The sequence below is a fragment of the Phaethon aethereus genome (genome assembly GCF_964289735.1).
Source record: "Phaethon aethereus genome assembly, chromosome: 16".
Lineage (NCBI taxonomy): Eukaryota > Metazoa > Chordata > Aves > Phaethontiformes > Phaethontidae > Phaethon > Phaethon aethereus.
Genome location: NC_138592.1, coordinates 14,242,364 through 14,264,484, shown reverse-complemented (window position 1 = coordinate 14,264,484; position 22,121 = coordinate 14,242,364). Strand labels below are relative to the sequence as shown.

General features: G+C 42.2%; 1 protein-coding gene across 1 annotated transcript in view; it reads left to right on the top strand.

Moving 5' to 3' along the window:
- The window catches only part of TRPC4AP (transient receptor potential cation channel subfamily C member 4 associated protein), a gene marked incomplete at its 5' end in the record, with an annotated part of 37,204 nt that extends 15,402 nt beyond the window's left edge, over positions 1-21,802 (top strand). Inside the window, 14 exons of the mRNA XM_082007371.1 lie at positions 1,208-1,336; positions 2,501-2,702; positions 4,721-4,909; positions 6,583-6,725; positions 10,567-10,698; positions 11,356-11,414; positions 13,819-13,920; positions 15,751-15,834; positions 16,162-16,252; positions 16,616-16,756; positions 18,353-18,461; positions 18,675-18,787; positions 19,026-19,232; positions 20,846-21,802. Of these exons, the coding sequence (XP_081863497.1) occupies positions 1,208-1,336; positions 2,501-2,702; positions 4,721-4,909; positions 6,583-6,725; positions 10,567-10,698; positions 11,356-11,414; positions 13,819-13,920; positions 15,751-15,834; positions 16,162-16,252; positions 16,616-16,756; positions 18,353-18,461; positions 18,675-18,787; positions 19,026-19,232; positions 20,846-20,983 (1,839 nt within the window). The 3' untranslated portion in view covers positions 20,984-21,802. The remainder of the gene's footprint in view (positions 1-1,207; positions 1,337-2,500; positions 2,703-4,720; positions 4,910-6,582; positions 6,726-10,566; positions 10,699-11,355; positions 11,415-13,818; positions 13,921-15,750; positions 15,835-16,161; positions 16,253-16,615; positions 16,757-18,352; positions 18,462-18,674; positions 18,788-19,025; positions 19,233-20,845) is intronic.
- Positions 21,803-22,121: the final 319 nt, after the last annotated feature.

Genomic DNA, 22,121 nt, shown 5'->3' with positions numbered 1-22,121 from the left:
AGTGTTTTAAGTTTGATCCTGCATCTCCTTCATGTGCTGAATATTAGTTTGGTTCAGTTGATGGCAGATCAGTGCTAAGGAAGACGCTGGGTTAAAGGCCTATTGAAATACTTTGCGATTAAAATTCTGAAGCTAAAAGCACATGCCTCACATTATGCATGCAGGGAGCATCCTCAGGATTGTTTACTTAATAGCCTAGGGAACATTGTTTAATAAACATGTTTAAGGTGGCAGTTACTGTCTTGGAGCTCTTCCAAAGACATCAGCCTAATCTTGAGAGTTTTGAGTCTTAATAGATCATGTTCTCACTGCTACATCTCTGTGTAACCATGGGAGGGGAAGAGAGGGAACACTTTTTTCTTGGCTTACATGATTTATTTTTTTTAACTACAGGTAGTGCAACTTTTGCAGACTGTGAATGTGTCACATACTAAGAAACAAGCTTGCAATTTATAGACTAGCTGCTCTTTTAATTCACTTCAGTATTTTTCTCTCTTGAATGAGAAGTGTTCAGGATCATAGAAGTTTGTGTGGAATATTAATTGTTCTTGTGCTTATGTGTAAATATTCAGGAAGTATGTAAAATAGTCTCATTCTGTGAGCACTGGTAATTTGTCAGTCACATCTAATAGACAGCTTTGCAAGTTGTAAGGATGTAGTTTTAAGTTAAGTTTAATTCCAGAAAAGACTGGCTGTGTTCTCAGCAGAGATCAGAACATGAAAGCAGTGCTTGATGGTCAGAGCAGGAAAGCTGGCCTTAATGAACTCAGTGATGAACCCGAGTTCATGCTTTAGCATGACTTTTGGCTTCATCACTGAGTTCATTAAGGCCAATGCTTGATTCTGGTTGCTCAGACACTGCCCAGCTGAGAGCAGTGCTGCTGACAGTTTGTATGGGAAACCAGAGACAAGCCTCCTTGACGTTATTTCCAGGCCTGCAGTGTTTGCTTTTGATTCAGACAAGTAAACAACTGCCTTGAGATGAAGCCTCTCATCCTGGAGCCTGTAGTTTCTGCAAGCGTCATGTTAACTTCAAACAAGGACTGGAGCTAGTTTTGGTCACCATAAACACAACGTTTCCTGGTTTCAGGAATAGCTGATTCAATAACACGTCATCTGTAAAACTGTCTTGCATGTGCCTGTAACACACAACTTGTCAAGGTGGGCTCTGATGCTGAGTCTTTGTGTGCTGCTTGCTGCTTTCTAGACGGAGGGAGTCACAAGGCGATTGGCAGAAAGAAATGACTTTGTGTTGTTCCTGTTTACACTGATGACAAACAAAAAGACATTCCTACAAACTGCAACGCTCATTGAAGATATTCTGGGAGTTAAAAAGGTTTGTTACTGGCTTCTTAATTTTATTTGTATGGCTTCTCAGGCCAGTGGAGGAAAGACAGCTGTTTCTTTGAAGAGTTGCTGAAGATAATCCTCTAAGCTAGCATTCTCACTTCTTGTAGTTTACTTGAAAGCTGACTGTTCAGAGTGATCGTTAGCTTCAGTCACATTTCACATAGAAGCCAAATTATGCAGGTGGTGTCATACTTGTAATGCTTTTGCATAGCTTGCACAGGGTGATGGGGGGGTGAGTGCCTAGCTCTCCTTGAAGTACAACCAGAATTTCAAACAAAGAAAATGAACCTCATATAAATTCATTTTTCATCCTGTCCTTCTGAGTACACTTCAAATATTTTTGTAGTCTTCCTGACATCTGGAAGGCTTCCCATGCTTCTTTCTTACCGTGGGCTTTGTCACCTCTCTGAGAGGTTGTAGGCTGGGGGAACAGGGCACTTAAGCCCTCTGCACAAACTATGTTTTTGAGCTTGCTTGCCAGCATTATTGCAGCTTAGTGCCCTGATGTGGTGCAAATAAAATATTAGAGGTGTAACCCTGGGAAAACGTGAATGAAATGTGTCTGTGTGCGTTTTGTGAAGAGGATCAGGATTCTGTAGCTTGTTACTGTTTTTTTAGAGTGAACTTGAGGATGATGTACCTCCTGAGATAGGAAACAAGATTAGTTTATCTGAACGTAATGCCTTTTGCTGAAAACAGTTTTCAGCACCTTTTTATTAAAAAGAGGTTTTGATGTAGAAGGCTGAGAAAAATAATCTAGAAGTTGATTTTCATCTGTGAGTTTCAAAGAAAATACAGAAGTGGAAAACAAAATTGAAACTTTCTAATACCTAAATGTAATTTGTGTCTTAAATGGGGTTGTGGGTTTTTGATTTTCTTTAGTTAAAAAAAGACCCCAAATTTTATATAAATACTTAGTCTTTAAAGTATAGATATCTGTACTATTGGAATTGCTAAACATAAGTGACAGCAGTCGTAAATCACAGCTGTTTTCAGACTCTTGTCACTGCTTGCTTGCTTCTGTTTTACTAACATTGAAATAACATGCAGCTCACCCCAGGGAAGAGCTGTAGCTGAAGTCTTTGGCCGTGTCTGTCTTCACTTACTGAACATCACGTGCGACTTACTCAGTTGATGTTGCCTCCTTCAGGAAATGATACAACTGGATGATATTCCCAATCTTGCGAGCCTTGTGTCCAGTTTTGACCAGCAGCAACTTGCGAACTTCTGCAGGATCCTTGCCGTCACAATTTCTGAACTTGACACGGGAAGTGATGACAAGCACACGCTTCTTGCCAAAAATGCGCAGCAGAAAAAAAACTTGGGTCCTTCTAGAGCTGAAATTAATCAAGGTAATTGTCAGGTTGTGAACAAATGCAGAAGAATCTCAACAGTGCGTAAAGTTTCCCTCTTCTCAATGTCACATCTGTAGCATATGTTTCTAGAGGATACTGTGAGCTTTCCATCTTACAAAGCATTTTTCTTTCACTTTCCTCAAGCAGTATCTTGGAAGCAATCTTTCCTGTTAATGAAACTTAACTTTGTAGCTTTCAGTTTCGTATGGTGTTGGTAATTAGGTGAGTTAATTTCTGTTGTTTCAGCCCTCTCTGATGAACTGAGTGGCTTAAGATAATTGGCTTTGTTTTCTATCCCTCAGTCACTTCTATGGCCTTCCCTTTAGCAACTCTTGGTAATTCCATGTCCTTCATATATGAATTTCTGAACTAAAACTGCGTACAGCCTGCTTGCTGTTAGAGAGGTTTTTTTCTGATTTTATCTGACATTGTCCTGAGCAAGATGTCTTTCTATATCGACAAGGAAAGCATGTTTAATATTAATCATGTTGCCCACTGTTACCAGACTTGGAAATCTGTGGGTCTAATCTCAACTTTAGCTTTAGGCACAATGCTAAATTTTTGCTAAAAGCATGCTAATTCCTTGTTTTGCCGAGTACTTCTCAGATGCAGAAAGAAGTCTTGCCTAGAATGATGAATATGAATTTAAGAGACTTTAATTTAAGTACCCTCAAATGTAGAATCTGCTGTTTTCAGCTCTTACTGTGCTGAAAAGCTTTTGGGCTTCTGAAGCAGATGCTTGCATAGACCCATGCCAAACAATTTTGGGAAGTGCAGAAGGGGGTTTTGGAGCTGGTTCTCCCATTTTCCAACGTTGTATTAGCCATGAACAGCAAAGCTCCATTTGTAACCGCTGCCACCTCTGCAGCACGCAGTGGGAGACGGATAGCATAATGCAGGAGGCAGAAGCTGAGAAACTTTAAAGGGTGTTTAAAGTATTGCCTTCTGCCCTGCAATTGCCAGAGCTTGCTTGTAAAAAACAACGGACAAATATGTGTAGGTGTGGGTACAGAGTTTAATTTAAATTAGTTGATCTGAACAAACTTGGATCCTGCAGAGCTGAACTTAGCCAAGCAAATGTTAACTAATCATTTTTTGTTTGTGCAATTAGAGACTGTATCTAAGACTGCAAAGCATATTCCATTTTATAAATTTTATCAGGGAGCTTATTCTTTCCGAGATGGTGCCAGCAGGAAGAATCTTGTAACTCTTCCATGTCGTGTTCATGGACAAATTCTTTGTCCTTTTCTACTTGCATTTGCAAATGTGTAGTGAAGACCTAGCCATGTATCTCTAATAAACAGGTCCTGTCATTAAGTTATGTTGTGAAAACTTCAGGACAAAATGCATTTTGCAGACCAGTGACTTCAATTCTTGAACTGCTGTTTCTAAGGGTGCAGTTCCACAACAGTTAAAACCCTCTAACTTGGGACTGCTGTCATGTGTTACCCATCTGTTTTGCTCCATGATGAACGAATTCAGGAAACTAGTACTTAAAAAGCTAACAGCTTTCTGCCCAGCTACTGAAATGACCTAGTTCAGTTTGCTACAAGACAAACACCACGGGAGGTAAAATGAAGGAGGTGGCATCGCATAGAGGAAAGGGGAGGGGGAGCTGCCCCTTCCAAGGGCTGCTGCTTTATTTCTGCCAGTTTAATTTTCAGCTGGATCAGTTCCTTGATATTGATTCACCATGGACTGGGAAACAGCAGTGCCAGCAAAAGGGAATTGGCTGGCAACAAGTGGTTAGAGTAGGGTAGAACTAATTTTTTTCCAGTGTAAGTCCAACACAAACCAGTTTAGCACTGTGAGTTATGCTTAGGGTATGTACACTCTTTTACAGTCCTTGGTAGGAGAGTGCACAGACTTCCATCTTTGGATCTTTTTAACCAGATGGAATTTGTTTCTGTGTACTCTTTACTAATGTAGGTGTTTTGGTACCTTGTGGTATAGAGGGTTTGATGACTGCTGTGTTGGTGATCTTAAATCCTAATAAAATTATTTTTCTTTTTCAGCTACCCTTTTGAATATTCCAGGCTTCATTGAGCGATTGTGCAAACTGGCAACACGGAAGGTGTCTGAAACAACAGGTACTTCTAGTTTCCTCCAGGAGTTGGAAGAATGGTACACCTGGCTGGACAACGCACTAGTACTTGATGCACTGATGAGAGTGGCAAATGAAGAGGCAGAGCAGAGCAGTACAGGTATATGGCTTGCATTCCTTTAGCCATCATTAGCTGATGTGTTTCTTAACCTTTTTCAGTGTTTGCCTTGTGTTGCTTTTCCTTTCAACCGGTATTGATTCCCCTTTTCTTGCATGAGGGACTGACGTGTCAGCATTTAGTTCTGACTCACATTTTGTTCTCATGTAGCACTGATCTTTTTTCATGAACTAAAGTTAGCAAAAGGGAATGTCCTGTGGCAAACTGTGCCCTTTGCACACCTAGATAACACTGTAGTGCTGTACATCCTCAGCACTAATGTCCCCTGGAGTGACAATAACGCACATCTGAGGTAAGTGACTTTACCAGTATTTTGCTCTAAAACTTCGGCTGATGGCTTTAGGTCCAAATACTTCATACCAAGCAAGTGGTCCCTTTAAAAAGGAAGGGTAGTTCCAGCAAAATGAAATAAATTAATTGGGGAAAAAAACGTTGTTACAGGTGAGAATACAACCTTAGGAAAACGCTTTGAAGCAAGTGCATAGTTTGTTTCTTCACCCTTCAATATTACAAGAATTCAAGTATGTCTTGTAGAACTTAAAGTACTTGGTAAAGTAATGAGAATTATCCCAAAATTTTGATATCTAAGTCTTTGCTTCTATGGAAAACTTTCTTCCTTATGCAGTTTCATTAGTTTTGTAGCAATTAATTATTAAAACTTCTAAAAATACACAAAAATGAAATATACGAATGCTGTAGCAGTGTCTCACACATACCTTTATGCTCACCAACTTGGTGGAAACTGGAGAACGCTTGGTATTTTGGAACAGAATTCACAAGGCAGTTTTGCTGAGGTGAAACATGCCCAGTCATAGCTCTTGACCCGTAACATCAGTTAGCAAGCAAACCTAGATGTACTTTCCCAGAATACTGCCTCGGTCTCCAGTGGCTTGTGGCTTAGGGACTTCTGAGTCAGAGGTGGTGTCTGTGCTTTTTAGTCTTTGATGGTTTCCTTCCTTTGTGTGTTTGCCTGGTTACTGTTTCTCCACAGGAGTTCAAAAAGCATTCACTGTATCCTGTGGTAGGGCAGTTCATCAGTTATGTATTGTGTAAAGAGCTAACTCCTTTCTGAACTGCAGCCTACAGGTTTCACTATGTCCTTATTTACTTTCTCTGTGTCACTCATGACTTTTGTCACATTTTCCACTTGTAGTCATGACGTGTTATATCCTCTTTCTTCCCTTAGCAGTATAACTCTCGATAAGGCTATGAAAATTATTTAACTGTGGCCTAAGTATACTGGTACTGAGGTATGAAATGAAAGTAGACTGATAGTAAATGCTTCTGATAATCTCTCCCCTGCTTTTATTACCTTTTCTCCCATGTCCTTTCAGGTGCAGTAGTCTGTTAATTCATATAGGTGATCCTACTTATTTTAGGTGGATGATGCCATTTATCTTATTATGGAAAAATTAAATACTTTTTAAAAATCTAATTTTATCTCCTCTAAAGTTCCAGCTATATTTTTTTTCCCTCCTCTGTAGCATTTAATTTAAATTGGTTATTTGTTGTATGTCACTATTTTTAGTTGAGAAGAGGATTCAAGCAGACGTGCTGGTCTTATATCTGCAGTGTCTCAGTGTATAAGTAATAACTATAACAAATCCTTTCCTGCTGAAGCTGCCTCAGGCTCACATCTTTGCCATCTTTTTCAGAGTCTTCGGATGAAAGTGGATTGGCCAACACCTCAACACGAACACAGCTTCCACAGTCCATGAAGATCATGCATGAGATTATGTATAAGCTGGAGGTGTTGTATGTTCTCTGTGTGCTGCTCATGGGGAGACAAAGGAATCAGGTGAGCACTTGTAAACGGCCACGCACACAGAAGTTGATGTCTCTTTAAACATAAGTGCTCATTAATTAGGTCATGGACATGAAGGGCAAGGCTCAAGGCATAAAGCTGGGCAAATCCCATCGTTGCAGCGATGCACAAACAAGCAGGCAGTGTTTCATTGCTGAGAACCAGAATGAGCCGTTGGGCAGGGCTGGACACAAGTTGTGCTGACCAGTGTCGGGAGGGTGGTCAGTCTCTGCAGAGCTGCTGCTCTGGTGCAAGATGGATGCAGGGGCATGCCTCCTGGATGGGGCATCCTGTCTCTCTGTGTGAGGAAATGTGTGGACGTACCTGGATGCTGCAGGAGCTGCAGCCAGGCGTTCTTCCCCTTCCTGGTGCACTGGTGACCTGCTTGGATGGAGCCCCTTCAGGCCTTCCCCTTCTTGGACTGCTTTGACTTTAGGAAACCCTCTGGGGTGATTTGTGAATGGATGATCTTTGCAGTAGGTTCCCATGTCTCAGCTGAGTGTGTGTTGTTAACCTCTTAGCTGAGAGGATACACTTCGGTGCTCTCTTGCACTAGGCGCTGCCTAGAAATCTCACTCATCTGTTTCCTCTGCCTTTCTTGCTTGCGAAATGAAAAATAATTTGTTTCCTGCCTCACATAGGCTTATGGAGAATCAGTCACTGCAGCTTGGCTGTAGTTTGATTTAAATGGGTCAAAAGCATATTGTGAAGGGAAAAGAAAAGCAATCCGTTGGTGCAGTTTTGACAGGTTTCCAACATTGGCAGTCTGCTCAGCTCAGCAGAGCAGCTTGGAATAGCAGGGGCATTCAGATGCCCTAGAGACTGGGAGGATCAAATTGTTTTGAGTTGTTCAAGAGCTGTTGTATTAGGCAAGAGTAGCTATGTTGGGGGGCTGTTGCTTGAGTACATTTATCTTGAGTATTTTGTTCTTTGCTAGTAACCTCCCACTGTATAGGAGTTACAAATACTCACCACTGGCAGTCTCTTAAATCTCTCAATCTGAATTTAAAATAGAAGTGCATTTGTAGTACCGTCCTGAACATAACGAACCTGTTTGTTCTGAACCTAAAAATGGATACTCAGCATTAAAAAGTAGTAGATTGCATATAATAGTAACTAGAGGAAACTAGCAATTCTTGCTGAAGCCACAATTACTACCATAAGAAACTAAAAATCCTATTGTCATTCCTTTTGGAAGTACTGTTTCTAGTGGGCATAAAATGAAATTTAAAGAAGCCCAAGACATAACTGGAACTACCAAAACATGGACCTGTTAGGAGGACTTTTTTTTCCATTGTATCAAGTCAGATAATTCATCTCTGCCTGATTTCACCACAAGAATGCAGTTTTATAGATACTGCAGAAACTACTTGACCTCTCGCTCATCTGCTGCCACCTGTTCAGGGAGCTGGAGGTGCTGGCTTCCTTACTCCCTGGGTGAGGTCTAGTGTGTTGCTGTCAAATGTGACAAGGTAGAAAGTATGCTGCTGAAGTAGCTAGCTTGGAAGCTGATGTCTTTTATTTTAATATCCTGGGAAAAGAACTCTTTATTCTTCCTCTGCTACTTCTGCCCCCATGAAAATGGGGAAGCTGTCTAAGGATGAAGCTGGAATGCAGTTCACTTCTTCAGGGCTGATTCAGGACTGGAATTGAATTCTTGAAAGATTTGAGCTGCTTCATTCCCAAACACTTTGTCCAGAGCCAGCTCTTCTTGTAAAATCCAGTGCCTTTGAAAGACATGATATATCCTTCATTCTTTAATCTGCATAAAGTTTCAAAGACCTGGGTGGCAGATGCAAATCCATTTCCTTTCCTGAGAGGCAGTCAGATTAAAAACTGGAGCTGAGTTCTTCTGTGTGGAAAGCCCCAATAAGCAGGGAACGGCAGCATCTACAATAGCACCCTCTCTGACAAGCATTTTAGCTGCTTGATGGTATCTCTTTGTCTATGAGGGAATAAAAGCACAGGATCTGTGATACCAGTCTTCCAGTCTGAGCTGCCAAAGGTCTTACTGGTTTTATATTGGAATAATTTTGCATAGAATTTCTAAAGGGCATCACAAACCTGCTTCAGTCCACTATGATAATCAATGTAATGGTCTGGCATTTGCTTGAAGCATGATGCAGCTTCCTAACAAACTCAACCTGTTACTGAATGTTTACTCTGAATCCTTGGTTTAAACTTGACTGCTGGCTAACTTGCATAAATTGACAACTGGGCTAGCAATGACTTGGCTCCTACTTGCTGCCATGCTGGGCATGATTATGCCCTTGGGGATAAGTGGTGTTTCACTGCAAACCTGTGCCTTTGCTTCCTTCTTATTGTGGTCACACCCTAAATTACTCTTCTTACACATTTTTCTAGGCTGTATTGCATGTCTGTATTGTGGTGAATGACAATCAGCTGATGTACTTGCTCCTGCTGTAGGGAGCCAAACTGCATGAAGTAGAAGCTCATCATAGTTTTGGTAGTGAGAAAGCAATAGAGCAATTCATGTGAAGCTGGGCAGCAACAGGAAAAAGTCAAAGGAGATTGAAGCATGAATATAGAGCAGGGATTGTCTTGGCATCCCCAGGCTGAGTAGTTGTAATGAGTTCGGGGTCTGGGAGAGAGCGTGATCCAAAGGCAATGATTGTGACTCAGGGTCTTTGTCGTGCAGCCATCTGTCAGGTGAGAATTTAAGAGTTAAGCAAAATAAAGTAAACAACACATTTGAAATTAGGGATGAGTAATTCGGAATAAGAAGATTATGGTCTGTGTGGAAAGGAGCAAATTCACAAATTAAAGTGATAAGCACTGAGAGCGCCTACTTTAGTGAGGGGCCGAGGCTCTTGCAGGCAACTCGCACGCTTGGTTTCATCCTGTTGTGCTTGTGCCATGTTGGCCACTGAGGGACAAGGGGGACTACAGGGAGTGCTTTGTTCGGAGAGATTCCTTAGAGCTGTTGTTGTTGGAAGCTTGTGACTAGATCAAAGTGTCCGAGAGCGTTTTAAAGTAAGGAAGCACTGAAGGACTCCAAGCTTTGCAGTCTCTTGGGGTAGTATGGGTGAAGTGGGAAGGAGCTGCCTGCTTCCTCAGGTGTGATACTCAGAGATGCCCAGCAGGGAGAATGTGATTTCCAGATAGATGGGAAAGTTGTTGGCTACAGCCAAGAGGGATGCAAAATGGCATCAGCCATGCTGCGAACAAGAATAAGAATAAAAACCTTTAAAATAGCATCTGCTTCAAATGTTTTGATTCATTCAGGTATTTGAGGAAATCTAATAAAAAGGAGTCATCTGCTTGAAATACTGCTGGTTATAATTCTGCATGTCAGGGACGACCTGGGTTATTGTTTAGGTGACTCAATGTTAAGGAACATGTCCATTACTGCTTTGGGCACTTAATTTTTACACCATGTTGGGCTTCCCAGTCATGCATGGTTTTCATTTGCACCACATCTCAAGGGATGCTTGCTCAGTGGATGACTGGCAGCACAATATTTGCAGCTTAGTTTTGTAATACATAGAAGTTAGGTATAGATGTATTTTCAGTGTGCTGTAAGTGATCTTGCGATGTCTAAAGCCGCTTCCAGAGGCGTAGTGGTTAACTGAAGCACTGCCTAACCGCTTTCTCCCAAAATGTCAGTTTTCTATCCATGTCCACCAAATGGAAACTACTCTGATAATACACCATGGTTAGTGTGCATGTTAACACAAACACGTGCTGTTTGATGAAAGAATTCACTCTTTCTGTTGTCAGAGGATAACGTAACTGTGCCCGTCTGCTTACCAGACTATGTTATGTCCAAATTTGAGGCTGCAGCAAATGAGTGTGTACTTCTCTTGTTTTCCAGGTTCATAAAATGATAGCAGAGTTCAAACTGATTCCTGGCCTCAATAACTTGTTTGACAAACTGATCTGGAGAAAGCATTCGGCATCAGCCCTTGTTCTGCATGGACACAATCAAAATTGTGATTGTAGCCCAGTGAGTAATTTTTAAATTTCTGTATTGGATTTTTATCCTATCATGTCATTCTGAGGAGTTGTATTGAGTAACTGGGTGCTTGTATAATAAACGAATTGAGATGTGGTAGCATTCAGTTTTTTGAGAATTACTGTCTTCACTTAAGTCTTTATCTTTGGCTCATGCTAGCAATTTAGCCAGAGGGCAACTTAACCTCTCCCCTCCCTCCTAGTTTGGGAACTGGAAAAGAAGTAAATTCTATGGTCCCTGGAGGCCAAAGGTGGAAGATGACCAAAACTTAAGGAAATGATAGTCTAGCAAGGAGAGGCACAGAACACAAAGGATCACAGTGAGGTTTTTTGGGGAGTGGGGTTTTTGTTGGTTTCTTTTTTTTTTCCTCCCCCCAAACCTAGCTATTTTAAATTGATCGATACAGTGATGAGCTTTTTTTGCCTTTGCAGTGATAAGAAGTTATTAACCATTACATACATAGGCTTGGAGGCAGTCTCCTCTTCTATTTTGGGGAGCCTTCTCCATTTATGCAAGCCACTTGCTCTGCTGTCCAAATGGGTTTGATTTGGACAGGTTTTCCATTCAGCAGTTTCATGTCAGCTTCATAGCTAGTGATACCCAAAAACACTAAAGCAAAATTTTTTGACCTTTCTTGTCTCTTTTTAGGACATTACTTTAAAGATACAGTTCTTGAGGCTTCTTCAGAGCTTTAGTGATCACCATGAGTAAGTATGAAAACCTGTGGCAGATTGTGGCTCGGCGGTATTGTTTGCCTGGTTGCAGTTAGAGTGGGTGTCCTAGGCATGGTGCGGGTTCCATGTTAGTGGAACATTGTCCTGTCCTTTCAACTTGATTCAGATGTTCATGTGCCTTTCAGCTTCCGCTATGAAAAAGCTAAGGATGTGCTCTCCAGTGGGCATGTTGTAGTATGTCTGTTGATGATTAAAAATAGCCCGTTTTGCTTCATGATGAAACAAACTGAAACATTTATATGATGAGTTAACACCTTCTGGCTGAAGAAATCAGGAGGCAGCTTTCATGATGCTGTTTATCTGTCTTCTCCCTGAGAGTTGGTGGGGAGCCAGTGTGCTCACAAGAGCATATGTACCCTGTGGGGACATGTTCAGGTTTAACTCAGAATGGAACAAGCATAAAACAAAGGCTGTTAGAAGACCAGGGTGAAAGACAGCATACCTCTGAAGAGGTTAACCAATATTCTTTTGCCTTTGTAAAAGGCTGCAAGACGTGATTGCTGTCTAAATGCCAACAATGGAAAAGACCAGATTAAACTGGATAGAAAAATGTTAGGGGAACAATTATCTGACAGCTAGCCATCAGGAAGCTAGGTTGGAGATGGGAAGAAAGCTGCTGTTTGCCTTCAAAAGGTACAGCTTACGAAGCTTGAGTCTGCTGGAGTAGTTGAGTGATGCAGTTTTCTTGTTTGTTTTCTTTTAATGCGGTACTGCTGGTGCAGAGATACTTGTTGCTCTGTTATGACTTGTAGACTCGTATCTTGCATTGTCAGTGTCCGTTGCTCTAATTCAGTCCTGCAAGATGGTGTCCTATTCCTTACAAACATCTGCATTTGAGGCGTATTGCACTTCTTGCCTAGCTGGTCACATCTACAGCCGGGGTGACATTTTTGTGTGGGTTTTAGTCGTTAGACGTGCATGTTGAAAGTGTCAGCCTTTTTGATTGTGGAGTATTAGCTTTAACAATGGGGAGCTGCTGGACATACTGTAAACATCAGGGGAAGGCTGACCCGTGTAAATCCTCTATGCAAGACATTGTTTGCCCAGGAATCACTCTAGGTTTTCTAATAAAGTCTCTTTAGATGATGTTCCTATTTAAGTGGCTACTACAAAGATCTCAGGCTTTTTTAGACAGAAAACAGCTTTCAGCTGTAACATTTGAGCAAGTGGAATGTGTGGAATCTGGTTAGGGTTTTTAAACGTAGTTATGTGGACTTTGTATGAAATCACAGATAAGCCGAGTTAGCTGAGGACAAGACGAGAGCAAGTACTTACATACTAATATTAACTTTAGTAAAATTGTGTCTAAACCAAACTTACGGAACTGTTTATTGCATGGAGAGAGAGGCTGTATTTTCATTACAGAAACCTGTTGATCCAGATGAAAAGAATCTTCACATGACAGCCTCAGTGGGCACTAATCTGGAAGATAGTGTTTGAAGCAAGAAGGCATCCTCATCACCTTTCTGGTCTAATAATTTGTCTTCTGCGTAGTTGCTGTGTTTTGATTAATAGGTTCTTTTTGTACACCCTCACACTCGTCACTGCATCCTGTGCTCCCGTAGGTTTCCTGAAAATAAATCTTTGCACTCTGATTCTGAGCACTTTGAAGTAGGAGGACTCTAAGGGAGCATGCTAGCACTGGGCAAGGGAGTCTGTTAAAGGGAGCTTCTGGACTACATTTCTACTTCATCAGAGTTGGTTTGCATTTAACTAACTTTACAGATAAATTAATAGATTTTCATAATGAAAAGTTCAGTATTTGATAAAGAATTTCATACGAATTCCTTGGGTTTATTCCTGTTCTGTTTTTACATTTCATGAAGTTTTTAAGTATTTCCAGAGTAAGCAGTTGGCTCAGAGTAATAAAATACCAGGATGATTGAGTACTTTTTTGCAGTTTGTTTTCTAACTGACATGTATTACTGTTAAAGAGCACAGTCACTACAAGGTAGAGAAAAACTGTAGGAAGCTGTGAAAAAGTTTGCCATTTAGTCTTCTGAAATTCAGCAAAATGTTGCTGAGATTTAAAAAAAAAAAAAAACCAAGTGTTATCCGGAAGGAAATATTTACAAAACAAACCACAAGATCCTGAACAGGTTAGCAAAGAATCACCATCTCAAAGCTGGTCAGTGTTGAAACTTGCATTTGTTAAATTTTGGAGGAGGCTTACAAAACCTCAGCTAGCTGGCCTGCCTTGGGAGTGTACTGTGGTGGAGGGGAGTGGGAGCGGCTGTGAAGAGCCAGAGAAATTAAAGCAGATTGCCTGGTCCTGCAGCCCTTGTAGGCCTGTGGCTTTACTTTTCATGGAACTGCATGTTTGTCTGCCTCTTGAATTTGTATTTTTCTCCCCTACTGCCCAACTGTCTTGTTTTAGGAACAAGTATCTCCTTTTAAACAGCCAAGAACTTAATGAACTGAGTGCAATCTCCCATAAAGCCAACATCCCTGAAGTTGATGCAGTTGTCAACACAGACAGGTGAGTAGGGATAGACAGTTTAGGTCAGCAGCTTCTAGCATTTTGCAAGCACTTAACATTGGAGGTTTGATGTCATCTGTTTTGTTCAAGGTCCTTCTGTCCACCACGGTTGCTTTCATTTCAGTGGCATGTTTCATCAGGAGGTGTCTAGGTTTGTACAATGTTCATAGTCGTTAGCAAATCTGAAGTGTGCTTATGCTCAGGGTAAGGTACTTTAAAAACAAAAGCAACCTAAAATGGGAGGTTTGAGTTCATGGCCCAGATTTCATTATGATGTGCTAGGTCTGCCTGTTTGTCTGGCCTTTCTCGCTACAGGCATTGCAGACAGACCTGGAAAGTAAACTGGGATCCCTCTCATGCATGAATTGCTGCTACTAAGAAATCTTAGTTTTGAGATTCAGGAGCAGTCTGTGCACACATAATGTCCATTTCCAGTCTGCATAAGCAGATCTAAGTGTGTCTGCTTAGTCTTTATTTTAAGAGTAGCTAATAATTAGAATAAGCTAAATTAGATTAACATGTTAAACCACTTACAGAATCTCTAGTGTTATATTTGAGTATCTGTTAGATTGACTATTTTGATTTAATAAGCTCCTTGATACATGATTCTGGCGTACAAACCTTACAAAGTAAAATGTTGTTTGCAGAATTTAGTTATCAGAATAATCCCAGAGTATCAGCAGGGACTTGGTCTACACAGAGTAGATTTACCTCGCTTCAAAAGGGAATTCTCTAAGAAGATTTCTAGATTATAATTATTATCATAATACGGTGCCTAATTGGGAAGAAATGGTGTCTGGTTTACTTGGATCCTTTCCTTCTGAGCACAGGTACCTTTCTGGCTTTGTTCAAAAAGGATTAAGTATTTAGGGGGAAAAATTCACCCTCTTAGGAGCACTCTGAAAGTAAGTGGATGAAAGGTGTAAACAGCTTTTTCCAAGCTGCAAAGTTTCTCATCCCTATTAAGTGTTAGTAAGAGCAGACTATCACGCTGCAAGAAAACCAGTTCTCATGAGGATTTTGTCAGCTGGCTATTGACTGCCCAGCAAAGGTGCTCATCGTACGCAGCCATTAACCTGGGTGCATCTACTGAATATGCATGCTGGGGTGTTTTCTGAGTAGAGGAGTGCCACTTGAAGCATCTTACTCTACCTCTGCGGGGTGGTTTGTATAGCCAGACAGGCAGCTCTGCTCGGTTTTTGGCCTAAGCTTGGTTTCTTTTTCACCCTTAACATTTTGTTTCCGTGTTGCTGCTCTTGATACATGAGATCAAGGCATTGCTTCTGCACGAGCTTACTGTGGGTAGATAGTCCACTGAAGATGCTATTTAATACAAGTAGTATTGCAGTTCTACAGCCTCTGTACTTTTACTATTACATACAGAAGGAGACCTCATGTAGTATCTAGGTTTCCATACTCTGCTTTGCCTCCTAAAAAGAACTTAGAGTTTCCTCACATTTGTTGAGCAAACAAGGTGTGTGTTTCTTTCATTCCTAAGATCGAATGTAGTATATGTTTTTTTTTCTAATCTCTTAGTTACCACAAGATGTGAATTGGTGTTTCTGAAATTATTAAAATTTTGAGAGACGATGACTTCAGGGTTTGTTTAGAAGTCATGTTGCAGGTATTGCAGACGTTTATCAAAGGCAGTGAGGAGAACTCTTCCACTGGTAGAACTACTAATGAAAGTTAATAAATATTTGTACTATGTATATAATACTGGGATTCTGATCATTAAAAGCTCTGGAGAAGAGACTGGATTCAGTGTTCTACAAGGTCCAGTGCTTGCCAGCCCTTCTGCTCATGCTGTAATTTCTTCACATGCTCTAGGAGTCTTGTCTGTGATGGGAAAAGAGGTTTGTTGACCAGACTGCTTCAGGTCATGAAGAAGGAACCAGCTGAATCCTCCTTCAGGTGGGTTTGCTTTGCACTGTAACATGGTGTTTTGAGTTGACTGGGAAGTCAGTTTGTTTTCATACAGCTTATAGCAGTTGAAAATGCTTGAAAATCATAAGCTGTGAAAATATCTGGTTTTGTTGCACTTGGCTACAATGGCAGTGCAGGTGCGGGAGAATGCGGAAGCTTGCATAGTCAGTACAGTCAGTGATTTCTGCAGGATCAACAGGTCTGACTCAGCTTCAGATTGGAGTGAAACAGATTAGGAAATTGGATTTAAATTATAGTTGTGATAAAATACTCCCCTTGCTCCAAAATTAAACCCTCATTTCTTCTGTTTCTCAGGTTTTGGCAAGCAAGGGCAGTTGAAAGTTTTCTGCGAGGCACCACCTCCTATGCAGACCAGATGTTCCTGCTAAAGAGAGGACTCCTGGAGGTAATGAAGTATATGTCAAGCTTCCTCTGTAACGTATCTCTACAGCAATCAAGAAGGGTTTACCTGTGATAAATACAAAAGTGGGTAAAAATGTAGTGTTAAATATTCACTAGGAATAGGCCAATTTTTGAAACGTGTCTATGAATTCTGCTTCTGGTAGCCAGGTGTGGGTGGCCAGTTGTATAGCTTACATCGGTGGGAAGTTAATTTAACAGAAGACTCATCTGAATTGTTGTCTTTAGTTCTGTCGTCTAAGAACTAAACCTGCAGATAAATGTTTCAAATAGTAATTAAATCAGAGTCTGTGCTGTACTGCTAGCTTGGGCTAAACTGTGTCAATAACATGTTTTCCTCCTGTGCCAGCATATTCTCTACTGCATAGTTGATAGTGAGTGCAAGTCACGAGATGTGCTTCAGAGTTACTTTGACCTTCTGGGAGAACTGATGAAATTCAATATTGATGCATTCAAGAGGTTCAACAAGTACATCAACACAGATGAGAAGGTAAATATTTGTAAAAGCTGTCCTCAGTGGGTCAAATTACATGCTCTTATAACCAAATGTAGTGCTAAGAAACTCAGATTCATCTGCTGCTTTTGGTGTGGTTCAGCTTGGTGCACAATAAACACTAAGGAGTGAGCTGCCAAAGTCTCTTCGCAAGCATGTATGTTGCTGCCTACACTTGTGTTTTCAGAAGTGCTCCCAGCTGTTCTGAATCAGCAAGTGCTGAGCTGGTCAGAAAACATTGCCCAGTTACATGATCAGGCAGGTCTAAGGTCAGGGCTCAAAGATGGTAGAACATTTCCCATGAACTGGGGTAAGCTGGTAGTTGTGGACATTGAGACAGGCTCCAAAAAGATCTTTTACTGGAACTTGTGGGGGGCAGTTCTTCATGGAGGTGACTTAAAATATTCATTAATATTTGCTACTGCAAAAAGATATATCTTATCTTTGATGTTACTTGAACTTACAGACATTTTAAGAAGTCATGGCTGATGTAATTACCTATAAAACTTAGTTGCATATGTAGATCAAGAATGGGCAGCTCTCTATGCAAAGTGGTTTCATGCCCTTGTGCACTTTGTGCATATAACAACAGCTGTTGGGTAGGTTTTGAATGACCTCATACTCTTGCTTATGTTACTGTAATTTTTCTCTGATTGCTGTTAGGTCTGGCAGACCTCGGAGAATAAAAGCAGAGATGTATTTAAGGGAAAGTGTATTTAATTTCAGATTGTTTTCTGGTAAATGGTCACACATTCTAGAGAATCTGTCTTTATACTTTGTGTGTGCCTCCTATTTATTAATCTCTAACTTTTTAAAATTCTCATTCTGTATGAATCCCTTACTGTATTCCTCCTTAGCACTATCTGCTTGTACAAAATGAGTGTAGGAAAACACGGAGCTGGAGGAACTACAGAGACTAGCAGCCATGCTGTCTTGTCTCCCCCTTTCGAAATAGTGTATGAAATCTTGGTAGTCTTGAAGTGACACAGCTTCAGAATAGATTTTAGTGGTGCCAGGACTTTGGCATTTTTCTGTTCCGAGGTGTTTTTAAGGTACTTGCTCTAGGGACCCTTAAGCAGCCCTTGTTGTCAGTATTGGCTTGGGCTGGATGAGGCAGGCCCGGGAGTCTGTATCTCCTCTTAATTCTTGTTAGAGATAACAAAAAGGTAATGACCCTGAGTATTTTGGCATTCAGAACTTAACTCTTATTTCTGAAGGGAGGGGGAAATTGTCCATGTCTGTGATGCCTTATGTTGGTGAAGTGCATGTTTTAAGTGCTTGTGCTCAGAATTCAAGGTGGTTTCTCCAATAACCTTCAAGAACTATGCTTGTTCAGTGTTGAAAATCTGGACAACACTCTACTGTTGCCCTGCTCACCAAAACCCCGTTCATAACTCTGCCTACTTGGGCTTGCTGACCTGTTCCCCTTGTGCCAACAGAGTAATTGGTTTAGTGCACCTCTTGGCCATGCGCATTCTGAAAAGGATATGAAATGCTGTTCTGTCAGACCTCATCTATGAGTGTTCACGCAGGATGAACCTTTTTGTTTGTGTGGTTTTTCTAATGCAGCACTAAATAGTTATTTCTCTTCAGTTTCAGATATTTTTAAATCAGATCAACAGTTCATTGGTTGACTCAAACATGCTTGTTCGTTGCATTACGCTGTCCCTGGACCGATTTGAGAATCAGTCTGATGCTAAAGGTAAAGAATAAGAAATGGGGGGGAGGGGGCGGTGTTTGGTAGTAATAATGGTTATTTTACGTCTGGGCTTTGAAAATTTTGGGTTTAGACAGAGAAATGCCACCCTGCATGTTTGTTGCTACAGTCTGAGCACCAGTTCTTACTGCCATATTGCTTAGACCAATGTGTCTGGACTTTAAGCACTTGATGATTGTCTTTTTCTTCTTGCTGCAGTTGCAGAAGTCCTGTCAGAGTGCCGCCTGTTATCATATATGTCCCAGATGTCTATGAGAATGTCCTTTCTTTTCCGTCTCATTAATATTATTCATGTACAGACACTTACACAGGTAAAGAGCTGACAGTAACTTTGCAGTAATCTTGCTGCTACTGTGTAGTGATGAACTGGGCTGGGAGCAGAGAGGAACTTAACTTCACTGGAGACCCATGTCCCTTCTTTTGTGATACATGTAGGAGCACCTCCTCTGCGTGCTTACCACGAGCGCGTTATGTAAGGACGTGTATACAACTGATGTCTTGATATTTTTGTTGTTGTTGTTTGACCTCCTGTGTCATTTTTACTTTTAGGAAAATGTCAGTTGTTTGAACACAAGTTTAGTTATCCTAATGCTGGCCCGAAGGAAAGAAAAGCTACCTTTTTATCTGCGCACTTTGCAACAGATGGAATATACAGAAAAATACCCAGGCTTCATCCTAAACAACTTCCACAGTCTCCTGCGATTCTGGCAACAGCATTACCTCAACAAGGATAAAGACAGCACCTGCTTAGAAAATGTATGTGAACCTCTTACCATAGCAAGAATTAATCATAGCAATATCTGTCTACTAGTCACCTAGCAAAAATGGGAAGTGAGAGGCTGTGAAGGGAAAGAAGGGAGCAAGTTCTTCCCCCCAGTGTAACTTTCTGTAGTGCCTTTCACACCATCTTACCTGGTCAGGTCCTTTCTGCAAGCAGTCAGACTGCCACGAGGTAGGTGCTGGGTTTCCCCGCAAACAAGCCCTTAGGTCTTGGCTCTGGCACACAGAAGTGAGACTTGCCAATGCTGACCGGGTTTGAGCGGCAGGGATGTGGAGGCAGGACAGAATCCAGCTCCCAAACTACTTAACACCTTAACCAGACTGTCCCCTTTCTTCCTGGTGCGGCAAAGAGTGCAGGAAAAGTATCTGAGGCAGCTGCTAGAGGACAAGGCAGCTGCCCTGTGGAAAGCAGCCTGCAGGTTTCCACTCCAGAGCTGGCCTGTCTTGGGCACTGAGAAGCGGAAGAAATGACCTGTGATGAGATGGCAACTCCCTTGTATATGCGCTAGAAGGCTGAAGTGAGGTTGCACAGGTTTCTTCCTTGACTTTTCAGTGATTGGGTGGCAGCTTTAACAGAATTTTAATGTGTTCATGGAAAAGCTCTTCTTCTCTGGTGTGCATGTACACTGCAGCACGCAGCCCTGCAGCTGTGAGGGGAGTGCAGTGCAGGCAGTCTCCTAAAGATGAGGTACCTGGAGAGGCGCAGAGTTAGGGCTTTGGAAGTAGTTAAAATAAGGACCTTAAATTACCCAGAAAGGGGGAGTGTGATGGAGGGGAGTCTGTTGTGGGAGGGACAAGCTGTGCTGAACAGTGCAGACTTGTAACGCTTTTCTCTCGGCTTCATTTTGCGCAGGATGCTGGCTGAGCCAGTTAGACCTGGGGCCCGCAGCGTGTCCACAGTGCGCTGGGCTGTGGAGGGGAGATGCTGCCGAGACCAAAGCTCTCTGCCATTGCTGTGTTTAAGGGTTGCATTGCACTGTGCATGTGCATTGCAGTGCTCATTGTATCTTGAGCCACTGGTGGGGTGGAAGTAGATAGTAGTCCAGTGTGTAAAGGCTTTGGGCAATATGTGGTGTTGTGTAGGGCTGCCGAAGAGGCCTTTTGGCCTTGAGAATGTTGCAGGAGGGATGCAGGCAGGGAGACCGTATTGTCTTTGTGTCTTCCCTAGGAGCGGAAGCTACTGCCAGCATTGGCTTGATTTGCAGCACCGCAGTGCCCGCGTTTGGACTGGGCAGCGAAGGAGAAGTCTGGGCTTGTGTGTGTGCCCTGCCTACTGGCCCATGCTTGCTGGCGTGGTGGTCACCCTGTGCTGCTCTTAGCCGGGCTATAGTTGCCCCCGGTGCTGGGAGTCCCTGCCTGTAGCTGGGTGGTGGGAGGCTGGCTATAGAAGGGGGCATTGGTTCAGCACCTGCCCCCACCCAGGGAAGGTGGGCTGGAGGGTGAGTCAGAGGTGTGAAACTGGCTGGGGAAGTCGGGCTGATCAGGAAATGATTTTCAGTTCTCTCCACTGAATGCCTTTGGGATGGGTCTTCTGTTGCATGGTGGTGCCTGTGCTCCATGCTAACCAGCCTCTTCATCTCTTCCCACAGAGCTCATGTATTAGTTTTACCTACTGGAAAGAGACTGTATCTATACTGCTCAGTCCAGACCGGACATCCCCCTGTGCCATAGTTAGCTACATCGACGAGGCATATATGGACATTGACAGAGACTTTTCTGAGGAGTAATTCTTCACTCTGGCTTCTGATGGACAGCGCTTGGAGGGTACCTCGCAGCCCGTGGATTTTCAGGGATACGCTGTGTAGTGTGTGTGTGCGTGTGCGGCTTGGAACCGTGGAGCGTTACCGCATTGTCAAAACCCCAGCCCCCTCCTGGTCCCCATCTCTGATCTCTAACGGATGAGAATTTGAAAGCTCTCTGGGCAACACATTCAGGGATGTATCTTCCAGTTGTTCTGGGATAAAAATAATCACCTATGAAAACCAGCCTCTTTATTTTTATTTTTTCTCTTTCCCAGTCCAGTGTGGCTGGTCAGAGATTTTTTTTATTTTTTTGCTGACAGCTGAGGATACTCTGTATGTGCCAATGTAGTTGTGGCTCTCTTTCATGGCGACCAGAATTAGCAAGTCAAAAAGCACAGACATTTCCCTCCAAATGTGAGGTCCAAGGAGCCAGTCTGACGGGGACCCTGATGTACCAGCCATGTGCAGAGCCACCATGAGGACTCCCGTCAGGTGTAACTCTTCTGTTGGGGTTTGGAATCGGGGGTTTAGGGTTGGTTAGAGTGTGAGTGCGTGTGTGTGTGCTTTTAATTCCTGAGAGCCCTAGCTCCAGTCACCTCTTTACCCCATCTACTTTTGGATCATTTGGTACTAAATCTGTCTGTGCATTAGGAGAGAACCTCTGCTCCTTCTGTCTTTCCTGCAGATCCTTCCCATCTGAAGGCGTTTTTACAGTGCTGCGGAGAACAGAGACGTTTCAGCAGTGGTGGGATTGCAACAGGGGTTGGCTTTTTCATGGAGCACTAGCATTAAAATGTACTAATTTTTTAAACTTGCGGCTTGTCCCTTCTTGGGTAACTAATCTGGTTTTAAAATCCTTTTCAGGACCATTGCTCGTGACGCTAACCTGCTATGCCTGGAAGTCTTATGTCAGTCTCTGCTTTCAGTCCTTAATATCAACACACTCATTAATCTTGAAGTGCAATATTTACTGGAGATATCAGTGTTTTCCTGGATCTGTTTTAATCAGAATGTGTTAAATGCTGGGAATTAAACACTCCTGGTTGAAAGTAACTTTGTAGGATATGTTGGGAAAGGGGTTTTGGCAGTCCCGAGTGCCAGACCTGCCCTGCCCGCTCACCAA